The sequence below is a fragment of the Tenrec ecaudatus genome, chromosome 11 (genome assembly GCF_050624435.1).
Source record: "Tenrec ecaudatus isolate mTenEca1 chromosome 11, mTenEca1.hap1, whole genome shotgun sequence".
NCBI lineage: Eukaryota > Metazoa > Chordata > Mammalia > Afrosoricida > Tenrecidae > Tenrec > Tenrec ecaudatus.
In genome coordinates this window covers 95,895,981-95,910,460 of record NC_134540.1, presented here as the reverse complement: position 1 = coordinate 95,910,460, position 14,480 = coordinate 95,895,981, and the positions used below count along the sequence as shown (strand labels likewise).

General features: G+C 42.3%; 1 protein-coding gene across 1 annotated transcript in view; it reads right to left on the bottom strand.

Annotated features, from left to right (window-relative positions):
- Window positions 1–297: 297 nt before the first annotated feature.
- The window catches only part of EFNB2 (ephrin B2), a 56,116-nt gene continuing 41,933 nt past the window's right edge, over window positions 298–14,480 (bottom strand). The window contains exons 3-5 of the mRNA XM_075563437.1: window positions 6,376–6,468; window positions 5,525–5,638; window positions 298–4,026 (exon numbers count right to left, since the gene is read on the bottom strand). Coding sequence (XP_075419552.1) covers window positions 3,638–4,026; window positions 5,525–5,638; window positions 6,376–6,468 — 596 coding nt within the window. The 3' untranslated portion in view covers window positions 298–3,637. The remainder of the gene's footprint in view (window positions 4,027–5,524; window positions 5,639–6,375; window positions 6,469–14,480) is intronic.

Below are 14,480 nucleotides of genomic sequence, written 5' to 3'. Positions count from 1 at the left end.
GGTCTGCTTTACTCTATCCTACAGAATCGATAGTGGAGCCGAATCGACTGGACGGTAATGGGTTTTTAATGGGTCAGTGTCTCTTACCAGAACAAATATTCACATTTGTGCATGTTCTAATTTTAAAAAATGTGTGCGCACAAATATCTCTGGACAGAAGTCTCTGGGCAACGCAAGTATGGAGCGAGAGCAGAGGACAAATCAAAATAACAAAAGAAAAAGAAAAGAAAAAGAAAAGTGCAAAGGAAAAAAAGGTAGAAAGGAAAATACTTGGAAGGCAACTTTTTCCATAGGAAAAAAATATTTTATTTTTTTAAGAACAAATTCAGTTTGAAACAGACGTGGAATGTGACTTCACGAATTTCATTTGGGGGGAGGGGGCTAACTGCAATGTGGAACTAAAGCAGATTTAAAACCTATGACAGGCTATCAAAATAAAACAAAGAAAGAAAAAATATTTATAACTCAAGCGTAATACTGTGTTACTTACAAATTGGACAAAGAAATTTTAAATAAATATTCCTGGTACATAATTACGGCACAAATATGCAGCGATTTGGCAACCTTTTATACCATTTTGTTTCCTCATTACAGTGCAAAGGGGAATGGCACTGTCTTTACACAAGCTGTAGCTAAATACATTGCAAAATTCAGATTTTATACAAAACATCTCGCTTAGACTTTATAAAAAACCAACATTGCTCTATGTACACAATCTGGGTAAGAAAAGCCATTTCTGTCTTGTTTTCATGTGTGTTTTTTATTAAAAAGGTGAATAAGGCTACTGTAACACCCCAAATCCATATACAGTAAAATCTGAACCTATTTACAGCATCTTCACTTGAACACGATGGTGCAAATTCCAAAGTCAGGTGACCAGGGATGATAACACAAGCAAGGCATTTACAGTAACTTTCTAAAGCTGAACCAACTTCAAACAAAGGGACAGTTGGTAGATTGTCATATTCTGCACCAGACACAAAACAGACACACAGTACACTTCTCAATTGGTTGCAGGTAACTCTTTATCAATTCATCTGAGTTTTCACAGTTTAGTATATAACCAAAATGTAGCCAACCGATGATACATACATTTGATTCATTAAAATCAGACTCAGCTCGTTCCCACGTTTCCCCCTTCTCGCCCCTCGCCCCATCCTAAATGTAGGATGGCTTACAAGCAACTCTTGTATGAATGTACATAAAGGAGAGGTTCGGGTGATGGAAAGAATTACATACGTACGGTGGCAGGTTACCATGGCAACTCTCCACAGAAATGGGATATATATATAATATATATTGGAGATATATATTATACATATATGTACACATGCATACCACACACCCACTCATACGCACGCGTGCACACACTTTGGACCAACATCATTTTCAGGTTCAGGAAATGGAGAATAATCATTTCTGTGACAACTCGTTTTTGCAGGTACTCACTGGAGGTCTGAGAACCTGAAAATGCTGTTGCAACTTTTTTTTCCCTCTCCCAATTCAGAAAGCAAAGTGTTACCATAGTAACAGGACTATGTTAAAGATGTCTATTTTGCATAGCACATAAAAAGTAGGTTTCCTGTGGGTTTTTTTCTTTTTTTTTTTTTTTTTTCCAGAAAAGAGGGAGTGAGAGGGGAGGAGAAAGGAGGAGGGAGCGAAAACTAAACTTCCAAGCGAAACCTCCCCGCTGTCACCTGCTGGATTCTACTGACCCCTTCAGCCCCTAAGGCAAGGGACAACACAACACGGACAATAAACGCTGGGACATCTTGTCGTTGTTGAACACGTGGTGCAGTAACATTGATTTCCTGGGATTTGGGGGCTTGTCTTTCCTAGTCTGCGGTTATGTGCGATGCCTTCCGAGGACTGTTGTTTTCTGAATTTGCTCTCATGATTGTTACTTTTGGAGTCATGTTGTTTTTCCCAGAAGTAGCTGTCCAGTTTTTTTCCTTTTCTTTTTAAGCACTGACAGTAGGGATGCTTCATCGCCACAAATGACTTTCACATCTTCTGGTGTGTACTCTGTGCAATCTTCAAATATATATTAGTAAAAAATCTTTCATTTGATATCCCTTGTGTTCTAGCTACCTATTATAAATACGTCCTATCTTCCTTCTCCCCCTCCACATCATCGTTCATTTCAGTCTTAAGGACTCTAAGAGGTTTGCCATATGTGCTTTACTTTGAACAGAGCACCAGGGAGCTGCGGCCTCAGGCACAGTACCGATCCCGCACCCCTCCCAACCCGGGCAGCACCGCCATAAACCAAAGTGTCATAAAGGCTCCATAGGGGAGGCTCAGGGAGTTAGGGGGGGTGTGTTGAGGGGGCTGGGGGGGGGAATCAGACCTACCTTTTATATATGAGAAATCTTTAATCACGTCAATGATGATGGAATTACAGCCTGTTTGACCTTTGGCTTTTCAACTCCTAGGTCAGATTTGGCTCTCTGCTAGTCTCCTAAATGCTTTCCCTGTGTTTAATAACATGTGATAAGTATAGCAGCTGAGTCTGCTTAAAACATCCTCCAAAGCAGACTGACTTTCCTACAGCGTCAGGGCTGTAGCTCTTATTGCCAGTACCACAACAGTCCTGCCCCAATTGATCACCAGCGGCCTACTGTCTCTCTTCCCTCCAAGCCTGTTCCTGGACCAACAATACCCCTTTTGTTCTCCCAGACCAACCAAGAGGTACTATTGTTTCTCCGCCACTGCTATTTGATATGGTGAATTCCTTCAATGCACCTCAGTCCACTGCATGTGTTGCTGTGTCTCCCCTCCCTGCCTCTTTGATCTCAGCCAAACCAAAGTGCTGCACTACCTAAGGGTTTCTGTTTCCTTCTCGCCAACTTTTCCGTTTCAGAGGCAGCAGTGGGTAAACTGCCCTTGGAGTCAGCCCTTTCCCCCGCCCACCCCCATCCACGAACGCCTCGTCTTTCTCGGCTGACAGCCTAGCTTCTGGCTGGAAGGCTCCTTATTAGCAAACACAATCTCTGTAAATGGACTACCATTCAGGTTGCAAATGGATAGAGTAGAGCACGCCACGCATTAATGTTCCATTAGTGAGGCGGGATGGAGAGTGAAAGGGAATCTCACGTGGAGGACGGCAGAGCCCTGGGTAACTGAAGGAGTGTAACAGTGATGGACTAAAAGCTAGAGATCTTGAAAGCCTTACTTAGCCAGAGGTCTGGGTGACAAGTCCAGTATGCACCGAGAGAGGCACGGAGGCGGCCGAAGACTGCATTTCCAAGTGTGGCCTCCTGGGGCGCCTTTCCCAGGATGCTCTCAGCGCTCCTGGCCACAAACCACTCTGTCTTCCCTTGGCTTTGGGTATGCCTGAAATTACTGCAGCACATGGCTTAGAGGAGGAGACACGTAACAAGAGTACAGCGATCCGAATGGGTATCTTCTCTACACACAGTCTCCCAGCGTTCGGTGAGCAGCTCCACCCACCAAGGCTGGAATTCTACAGACTAGGTAAACTGTCCAACTCAACAAGGCTCTTCCGAGAAGGAGCGCTCCCTCTCGCCCACTGTGCTTCAGTCACTTCCAGAGCACAAGGTGTCATCAAGCCCCAACTGGAAGCATCGGCACAGGAAGTCCCCTCGGGGAAAGCGAAGGTACGGCCAGGGTCCTTTCAGACCTTGTAGTAAATGTTTGCTGGGCTCTGAGGGGGCATCTCTTGGACGATGTACACGGGGTGCCCATAATCCCCGCTGACTTTCTCATAGTGGGGGCAGAAGACACTGTCTGCAGTCCTTAATGGGATGATAATGTCACTGGGCTCAGAGCCGTTGTTGTTGCCACTGCGCTTCGGCGTGGCTAACGTGCTGAGCGACAGCATGGTCGTGTGCTGCGGCGAGTGCTTCCGGTGTCTTCTCCGGTACTTCAAGAGAAGAACTACCAGAGTGATGATGATGACGATGAAGATGATGCATCCTGAAGCAATCCCTGCGAATAAGGCCACTTCGGAACCAAGGATATTGTTACCAGAATGTCCGGCACTGTTGCCGTCCGTGCTAGAACCTGCAGAGTCAAGAGGAACAGAACCAGAGAAAAATCAGCGTTGTCCCGAGTGCTGACAGGCTTATTTCTAGGACCTGTAAGAATGTGAAAACTAAGCAGGATCAGAGATTTGACTGGCAGCTAAACTTTGACAACCCTTAATACCCTCTTTAATCGCTAAGTGCAAACAGCGGCAGTCAGCAATTCAGATGAAACGAGATGTTGGCTCTGCGAGGTCTGACTTTTATGGGGCTCCCAAGCCACATCGTTTCCTTTTTCTACACCATCATCCATAACAGCACAGACTCCCTGTGACAGCCAGGCTGGGATCTCGCCTCATCGCTTCCCCCTTGTTCACTAGCCTGAGGGAAACACAGAGAGACCAAAAAGAAGTGGCCAGTCCTCAGGGGCAGCCTTTCCAGAACGGTCCCGCCGCCCTGCTCCCGTGCTTTGCCTTAGAACGGGTGGTTTCGCCCGAAGCTTCAAACGGCCTGCCTTCTACAGAAAAGCCCTGCCTCCTGGCAGAACAGCCCAAGAACGTAAAAGGAGAGATGGGGACCTGGGAACATGTTCAACTCATAACTCCTTTGTATTATTTGATTTACACTTAAAATATATTTGGAAGACAGCAGAAACTCTCACACTGAACAGACTGCCAACCCAAATGTTAAGCACTGAAAAATTGCCTGGCATCATTATATTATCCATTTATCAGTTTGTCACAAGTATTTGACACATCTTGTCACTGAAAGTTAGAAATAACAACTTCCCTCCTTGACGCTTGGAAAGAGATGGAATATTGCTACAGATGCTAAATTCACAAGACGACCAACCAGGCATACAGATCCCCAATACAAAACTGCTGACGTCTGCTCTCCACAACTACTACATAAAAAATTCATTAGCATGCAACAACTACAAAGCTGTTTGTTCAAAGATTGTTAAGAAAATGAAGTTAAATGACAGCCAATTTTACACGGCTTCTAAACTGTCAAAGATCACTTTAATATTTTATCTTCCATTGACAATATGAAAAAAATTGGTGAAAACCACATGGAAAAAATGCCATTAAACCATTATGCAATATTTTAAAATGTTACTATCTAAAACTTAGGAGAGGATCAATTAGGCTCTTTGTGGATTAGTTATAATTAGATGAGAGATTAGAACATTAATTATATATACATTAACATCAGCTTTAAGCTGCTGCTGAGAAGCAGTGTGATAGAGCATCAGTCAAGCAAAGAAGGACAGAAAATAACTTTCGTCTGGGAGAGTGGTGCTAACAATTGGCACTTACATCTGATGAATTCCACCAAAGGCTTTCGTGGGAATGACTCATTTTGTTCTTACTGGGTGTGATTAATAACAACTAGCTGAGAGCCAAAATTACCCACCGGTACTTCTGTAACTACCTGGTAATCCTACTGCTGGAAAAACGCTTTGACTTTGTTCCACCTCTTAAGAAACCGCTTTGCATGCAGGCCTACAAACTCCCAGGCCGGCCGTGTTGCTATACCTGGATTGGGCTTTACAAAGGGACTTGTGGTTGAGCTTCTTCCATTTGTACCAGCTTCCAGTTCTGGCCGTCTTGTTGGATCATGATTCCTGGCTGACCCAGCGGAACTCACATCTATACGAAAAAGAAATGATTAATTACAGCACAGACATCTGATGAGATTTTAACTCTATGAGCTGGATCTCTATCTCAAGAGGCACGAATAGCAATGAACATAAGCTTCTTTATGCAAAGTACTGTGAAATACACGGATATCATTTCCCTTTTAAAGCAAAATGGTTATACTAGTTTCTTCAGAGGTTTAGATTCGGAGGCCCATCTGTGGAAACTATAGGGATTCTTGCGTTTGGCAGGCAAAGCATTGCAGATGACATTTCAATTTAACGGAGCAAGTTGATTGACTACTACGCCAATTTCTAATTAGAAGAATAATTCTTCCTGCACAATAGGATGTCTACATGGGAACAGACACAGTGAACTCTTCTGCAGTTGAGATTTGGAAATGAACAAAATGGTAGAGACTTAGCTTTCAATCTGGGTCTTTTAGTTAGTTTTGAACCAAAGAGATATTTTGCCTTTTAAGACCAAATATATATATATATAAATATAAATATATGGCAATAGACAATCTACCTGTCTGACCTTTACTTTGAGAGAGATCTCCAATAAAAAGAAGTTTATGACCTTGACTTGAGAGAAATCTGCTAGTGACTCAAGGTGCATTGAAGGGTTTGCTTTCAAAACTAAAGAGAAGGGTGAATGAAGGTGAATTTTAGCAACACTGGCTCCACACTATCTGGGGGGGCTAGACCGGATCACAGTGGCTTCATGAGGCAGCAGGTGGTCTTTACCTTGTCCAACTTTCATGAGGATCTTCATGGCTCTTGTCTGGCACACCCCTCCCTCCTGGTTATCCAGGCCCTCCAAAGACCCATTTGATGTAGCTGATTAAAAATAAAATGGACAAAACAAAAAAATAAAGAAAAAATCAGGAAATCAATAAGCCAAGTTTACATGAACATGAAATGTCTGAAAACAATTAGAAAAATAAGAATTCACCCCTAGTCACAAGGTTTCTGAACGTATGGAATGCTGAAAGCCGAAAATAAAAAAGAAAGGAAGAAATAAAGAAAAATGGATACTATCAACGTGCAGCATGTCTGCCCTCTGGCTCCAACCTCACTGATGCACGCTCGCCTCTCCTTCCCTCCCAAACCACGGAGGCAGGATTACCCTACAGATAAAAAGAGCAGCATCTCCTCCCCCCCCGCCCGCCGCCCCCCACCCTCCAACAAAAAAAACCAATGGACTATTTTAGGTCAAGCTTAAAAGAGCACAGTAGTTAATACAGTAATTTTAAAAAGTGCTATCACCACACAACACCTGCTTTCTCTAATACAGATTTCCTGTTTCAAGAACAATTAGCTTGATGCTCTCTGTCAAGCATCCAAGTTCTGTAAACAGTGAAGGAGGAGTCCATGCTCCCTTGGCTTATTGCTCAGCCTTAGTCCTGCATAGCGTGACTATCAGGCCATCCCTTGGTCGAGCTCAGGCCTTCACAATTTGAACTTGCTCCATCTCTTTGCAGGGAAGAAAGGATGAGTGTGTTATCATTACTCAGATTGCCTCAACCAATCTACCCTGGGTAGAAAACTCTGGAGAGAGAGAATGGCCACCTGCACATGCCCACTGCGTGGTAGGTGGCCACCCTGGAGAGAAGGTAAGGGCCTTGAGCAACCATCTGTCTCATAAGCCATGTGGCTTGGGGACCACAGGCACCTTGGCGGTGTAGGGAGTTATGTGTTGGGCTGCTAACGGCAAGGTCAGCAGTTTGAACCTACCAGCTGTTCCACTGGACAAAGATGAGGGTTTCTGCTCCTCTGAAGGTTTATAGCCTTGGAAACTCCCAAGGGCAGCTCTGCTCTCCTACAGGTCTCTATGAGTCAGAAAGGACTCAATGGCAGTGATCGGTCTCATAATTACCAACCCAATTCTCTTTCTTCCTCAGCAGGAAGGGGCAGATGGAAGGGCAAAACCATTTTTTGTCATTTTCAGTATTTTTTGATAATGAACAGCTATCAAAAGCCTCATTGTGTCTGTTTAGCACTGAGAATCCCTGGAGTAGTTTTGCAACGAAAGCTTTCAAAAGCTAGGCTGGCAGACAGTTTGCTAAGGAACAGGATGTAAGCTACAGTTCAAGTTCAGGGAGGGGGGAAGGTGAAGAGAGCTAGACGTTTTCATTCTTCTAAAGTTCAAGGGGCAAGAAACAGAAGTGTTTCATATATTCTTCTGCAATTCAAATCATTTTTTACTTCAATTATCAAAGTACTATTGTATTGTCTATTCACCTTGCACTTTTAGAGCGAATGGGCAAGAGAGCCTTTGTGGTCGAATACATTAGAGAGACATTCCTTTCATGGAACAGTCTGTTTTCCATGTGACGGGTCAGCACACAAACTCTATATGTGCTTGCAATAGAAATATGCACGTCATGGATAATTACATTAACTAGAAAGTAAGGCATTTATTTACCTGTCTTTGTGTTCTTGAATTATTGACTTTTACTTTCACGGTTTCCCTTAAAAACAATGCCTGTCCCTTGTGGGCATAAATATTTCCCTGCTTATCTGAGTGCTTGCTTGAACTTCACAATCATATCTCATTCTTTCACAACTGCGGACACCAAGTTTCTCTGGGGAAACTGGAACCGGGAAGCACATTATTGAAAACTTAACCCATTCTAAGTATCAAGTCCCTTCCATGTAATTCTGAAATGTGGGGGCTAAAACCTTACATATTATTATTATTACTATTATTATTGTACATGTGGGAGTGGAAAGGATACTTGCCAGTGGCTCCAGGGACATCACAAAGTTTGCTTTTAAAGCTAGAGGGAAGAGTGAGTGACCAAATGAAACCAAACCCACTCTTGTAGAGTTGAGTCTGACTCAGGGAACCTACAAGACTAGAACTGCCCCACTGAGCTGCCCCATCTTTCTCCAGAGTGGCTTGTGGGTCCAACCTTTTGGTTAACAGCCAACCACTGTAACCCCTGTGTCACCAGGGCTCCACAAAGTGAAGTCAGGCAAATTTTATCTACGTTGCCATGTGCGCGCGCGCACACACACACGTATGAGCTTCAATAAGCTTGTAGAAAATTTTCATTACTTTTAAAGCTCCTCTGTGTGTGTGGATATGGCTATATAGTACTCATATACACATATGCATATATATGTCTATACACACACACACACACACACACACATGGTAAAAAGTAGACCGGGCCCAATTACACACTGTTATAGCCTGATTGGCAGACAAAATACATTCCTACAAACATAGCATGTTTCTGTGACTCTAAATTAATTTTCCCATCTCCTCATTTTTATTTCCCTCGAAAGATCTGCCTAAATTCTAGAGTATCCTTCCCTCAGTATTGGTTCCTCAGAGACGATCCTCTTTCGCAACAATTTCAGAGCGGTGCTATAATCTTTAATGATTGTTTTGAGATTTTAAATTCAATCTTCCCTTTAAACTAGTATTTCTTTGTATAGAAAATGTGTAAAACACATGTCTTTATTCAGCTGATGGTTTCACGTATTTAGTTAACTTGATCCGCGATGTTTTCAAGTTCACAGACACATAATGCCCCCCCATGCATAATTGCTCCAAAACTCCAAGTTAAATTTCTGACTTTGCCCTGCTACAAACTTAATGTAAAGCAGATAAAGGATAAAAACTAAGTTCTGTACAGAATGATGTACAGAAAGAAAATGCAGCATAGAGATTTGTTTATCTTGGAGGGAAAACAAAATCAACGATTCTGGCTTGAGATTACTGGCAGCACCACTGCTACTTGGTCATTCCAGGTATCCCAAGAGGGCACATCATTTCAGTGACTTAAAAAAAAAATCTTTACAATTTACAGGTCAATTTCCTTTTCTATCAACACCTGTGTGCGGACCCCACCCCACCCCCAAGGTTTGCCCAAAATGAGGCCAGAGCAATCCCCAAATATAAAGAACTCTGAAATGCTCAGATTAAGTTGCAATCTACAATTTAACAACTGCAGTCCAGGACACAGTAGAAGGGAGAGTTGCCAGAAATACTGGTTTGCATCTGTTAACAGTGGAAACTTGTTTTATTCCTTGGTAAGGCGAGTCTTCAAGCACTGGAGTTGCATAAAGGGACATCTCTAGATGATGCAGTTTCTGGAGTTCTTGTGAAGTCCAGGGCATTGCTCGTTTAGAGGAGAGGGCTGATGAATGGGGGTAGGAGGAGGCAGCAAGTTGAGTAGCAGTTTTTGTTTACTTTTGCTACTTTCTAGTCTTGCTTTCTCTCCCTTAACTCAAAGAGTAACTTATGAAGACTACCCAGGGGCAGAAAATGAATTACTACATTTTGTTAACAAAGTATCCCGCCACTCGGCTGGCTGTTTAAAGGGGCTACCCTTTAAAAAATACTGTTCACATGAGGGAGACATTTGTCAATTTAAGATATGAAAAATTTTTAAATATAAATTATCAAGGGTTCGATGTGAGTGGCAATATTGGGAGGGTGGGTTGGAAAGGGGGAACCAATTACGAGGAGCTACATGTGACCTCCTCCCCAGGGGACGGACAACAGAAGAGTGGGTGAGGGGAGACGTTGGACAGGGTAAGATATGACAAAATGATAAATTATAAATTATCTGGGTTCATAAGGTAGTGGGAAATGGGGAGGGAGGGAGAAATGAGGAGCTGAAGCCAAGGGCTTAGGTGGGGAGCAAATGTTTTGAGAACAATGAGGGCAATGGATGTACAAATGTGCTTTACACAATTTATGTATGGATGGATGGTGATAAGAGTTATATGAGCTCCTAATAAAACATATAAAAATTATCAAGGCTTCATGAGGGAGGGAGGGAGGACAGGGGTTGGGAGGGGGAAAAAAAACCAAGACACTGATACTAAGGGCTCACATAGAAAGAAAATGTTTTTAAAATGATTATGGCGACAAATGTACAAAATGTGCTTGACACAATGGATGGATGGATTGTGGTAAGAGCTGTATGAGCTCCCAATAAGATGATTTAAAAATAAAATACTGTTCACATGAACTACCAGGTCTGTCTTAAATTAGGAACGACTGGAGTTGCCACAGAACATCCCATTTTAAGGAATCTGTCTCACTGGAAGCTTCAGGCGGTGAACTTTACAGCGAGTATAAAATAATTCTGAATGCTTTCAACTCAGGTTTATACTTGGTCCCATGGAGAAAATTACAGTCACTCTGATGTCTCTCGTGCTACTACACACTCATCAGGGGGTGTCATTCTTAGTCCAGAGGCCCCTCCAGCCAGGAGCAATTTTTTGCACAGTCAAAGTGCTCTTCCGGGGAAGTGAGGGTTGGGGGAGTGCCACCTCCCTGGCGGTGAGCTCCCCCAGGAAACCCCAAGATTAACATTCGGATTCCTGCAGCAACAGCCACCACCTCAGGCTTAGCAGCGGATTTTGAACAATAAGACATGGCTAATGCTTGGGAATAAAATCTACTTCCTTTCCAGGAGACAATCTTGCAATTATTATTTTTATTGTTGTGTTAGAATGTATTAAGAATTTTGAACGTCGAAAAAGAATGAAACTAAATTGGTACCTCATTATTCTTGGCTTCTTCTTTGTACCTCTCTAGCAGCATTATCTAATGCAGCCACCAGCCTAGTATTGCTGAACGGATGAAATTGCATTTAATCATTTAGAGAGAGAAGGGGGAAAAAGTATATGTATAACATTGTTATACGTAAGCTTTTAGTGCCCTGAGATTTTTCCTCTCTTGGCCTGGAGAAAAATAGACTTAATAAAATTAAAAATTACTAGAAAAGTTTCTCCCTCTAGTTGGAAAATAGGTTTAATAGAGATACATGGGCATTTTATAGCCTGCTTTTAAAAGCTTTTGCTTCGGGATCTAATTGCATGTACTGAGCAGACTGAAATCACTGTTATGTCCCCTCCCACAGGGCCTGATTTCCAGGGAGTGGAGATCATTGCTCAGCAAAATAGAGGAAAACAACCAACCCTGTATTCACATCGCCTCAAAGTTCTTTAGCACAGCCGAAAACTACACAGCCAACAGCTGAGGTTTTTCATCTATTTGTGTTCAAACTTCTCAGCAGGTCTCCTTTACTCACTGGGAAGAGTATACTGGTTATCACAGTAAGGGGAGAGAGAAAGAGAGAGAGAAGAGAGGAGAGAGAGAGAGAGAGATCACTGAGTAAAAGACACAGAGGGGACAAGAATGTTTCTGGGCTCTGTGCTTTCCACAGTCCCCATGGAGAGGAAGTAATATTCCATTTTAACATGTCTTCATTTGATTGTTATTACTCTGCTCCCTGGGTGGCTAAAGTGCTTGCGTTGGATCTTGGCTATTTCGCCTTCCTCACATTGGTAACGTTGTGCTAATCAGAGGGAGAATTAAGTTGCTGGGTTTGTGCCGACATATGGGTCTCATTCACAGAGATCAGGAATAAGGGCAGCACTGAAAATGTGCTATGGACAATGAGGAGCTCTATGAAGATGTGTGAGGTTTGGGAGGCAAGAATGGGGCATTCAAGGCATGCTCGTACTGTGGAGGATGTGCCACAAGACTTAGACATCTCAACTAACTGGGACGGGGCCAGGATGGGGTGAGCACACTGGTGAGGGGGCTGGAAGCAGTTACTTCCACTCCTTCAAAGCACGTCCAACACGAAGATAGCAAGCACCCAGAGTCAGAAGAGGCATAGAGTTCAGTTTCCTAGTAAGAATAAAAACTTTTCTCGTTAAGAATAGAGAGCTATACTTGACATAATTCACTTGTATTTGATTGTGAAGCAAATGACATTTTAATATGCTTCTCTATCAACATCATCTTCTGCATGTGTTATTCTTTCACCGGGATTATTATATGTTAGCTCTGCCAATCTGTGCTTCCACCCTGCCTTCCTACCCAGCAAAGAGAAAAACAAATCCAGCACTAGAACCCTGTTTTCTCGCAAACTGAGGAATTTGGGGGGGAGGGGGCAGTACACACAATCAAGAGAAAACCTAAGCAATTAATGCATGACATTAAAATAACTAGGAACCACAAAACTAGGTTACAGTTTTCCATTACAAGAGCTATCAAATTTTGGGGTGTTCCCTTTCTTCTCAAAAAGAAAGGGAAAAATGAAATAAGGTATGTAAGTTATTAAAAGCAAGTAGGCTGATGAAAATGTAATTAATGTGAACAGAGAGGGTCCCGGGAGCCAAGATCAAGCTACTTAACTCCCTGACATCGACTGAAATGCAAAATATATGATGCAAACTCCAAGTGCGTACTACAAAAACATGGATCCAATTTCCAGAACTCAAATTAATGTAGAGTAAATGAACTGGATATCATGGTTATCTTCAAGACACTAACAGGAGAAAAGTTCTAAGCTCATAAATGCTAATGTCCAATGTGTGCCAAATATGAATACCTTTTGCTTTAGAGCTGATTAATAAATACTTGTGAAACAGAAACACTGATAAAATGTGCCAAAAGAAACAAGGAGGAAAAAAATCAGTTCCTTCAATTTCTTTTTATGTGTTTTTCTCTGTGGATTTATAGTGAAAGATGAGGACTATACCTCCTTGTGACTTTTTAAGGGCCTGGCTATGTTTGTTTGGCTCCAATATATCACAAAAGGTCACACTTTACTTTAATTTACATAGAATTTCATCACACAGTCTCACAATCTGCCTGACTCCAGAGCCAAAATGTTCTCAAATAATTCTTTAAAAGGACCCATTTGAATACAAAGAATATTATTTTGAAAAGGAAATATATACCCATCAAACACCGCACCCCCCCCTTTAAAAAAATAATCACTCAACTTGATGAGCTTGCCTTCACTGACAACTTATACTTTTGGGGGTGGGGTAGGGAATAAATTATGCTCTCCTCTAAAACACTAAATAAAGAATAACTGTGATACAGGATGAGTGAATTTCACATGCAAAGGAAACAGTGGTCGGGAATGATGTCAAAATTATCTTGAATAAAACCAACTTGCTATGATTGCATTGGGGAGGTTTAAAGCAGTAGATCATTCAATGAGAAGTAGTAACTGGCATAGCTTCACTGACTTATTTGCAACCCAATTAATTAGCTTCTTTACTATACAGATTGATTTTTTTTGGGGGGTAGGGTGAATTCCAAAAAAAGAGCTACAATTTAGTCCATCCTTCTTTTTTCTAGCACTAAAATCTTATACTTTGCTCTATTAAACTGGCATTCTATGATGCTCACCTTCCTGATACAATCATTGAAGACAAAGCAGGTACATAAGCAAATGTGGTGAAGAAAGCTAATGGAGCCCGGCTATCAAAAGATATAGAGGAAGGTCTTAAAGACTTGAAGGTAAACAAGCGGCCATCTAGCTCAGAAGCAACAAAGCCCACATGGAGGAAGCACACCAGCCTGTGTGATCATGAGGTGCCAAAGGGATCAGTTATCAGGCATCAAAAAACAAAAATCATATCATTGTGTGTTCACCTTCCCAATACAATCACTCAAGACAAATGGGTGCATAAGCAAATGCGGTTGAGAAAGCTGATGGTGCCCAGCTATCAAAAAGTCTAGCGTCTGGGGTCTTAAAGCCTTGAAGGTAAACAAGCGGCCATCTAGCTCAGAAGCAACAAAGCCCACTAGCCTGTGTGATCATGAGGTGTCAAAGGGATCAAGTACCAGTAAACAAAAAACAAAAATAAAATCATTGTGAATAAGGAGGAGTGCTGATTGGGGACCCAAAGCCCATCTATAGGCAACTGGACACCCCCATACAGAGGGTCATGGGGAAGAGACAAGGCAGTCAGGGTACAGTGTAGTAACAATGAAACATACAACTTTCCTCTAGTTCCTAAATGCTCCCCTCCCCCCACTATCATGATCCCAATTCTACCTTTCAAATCTGGCT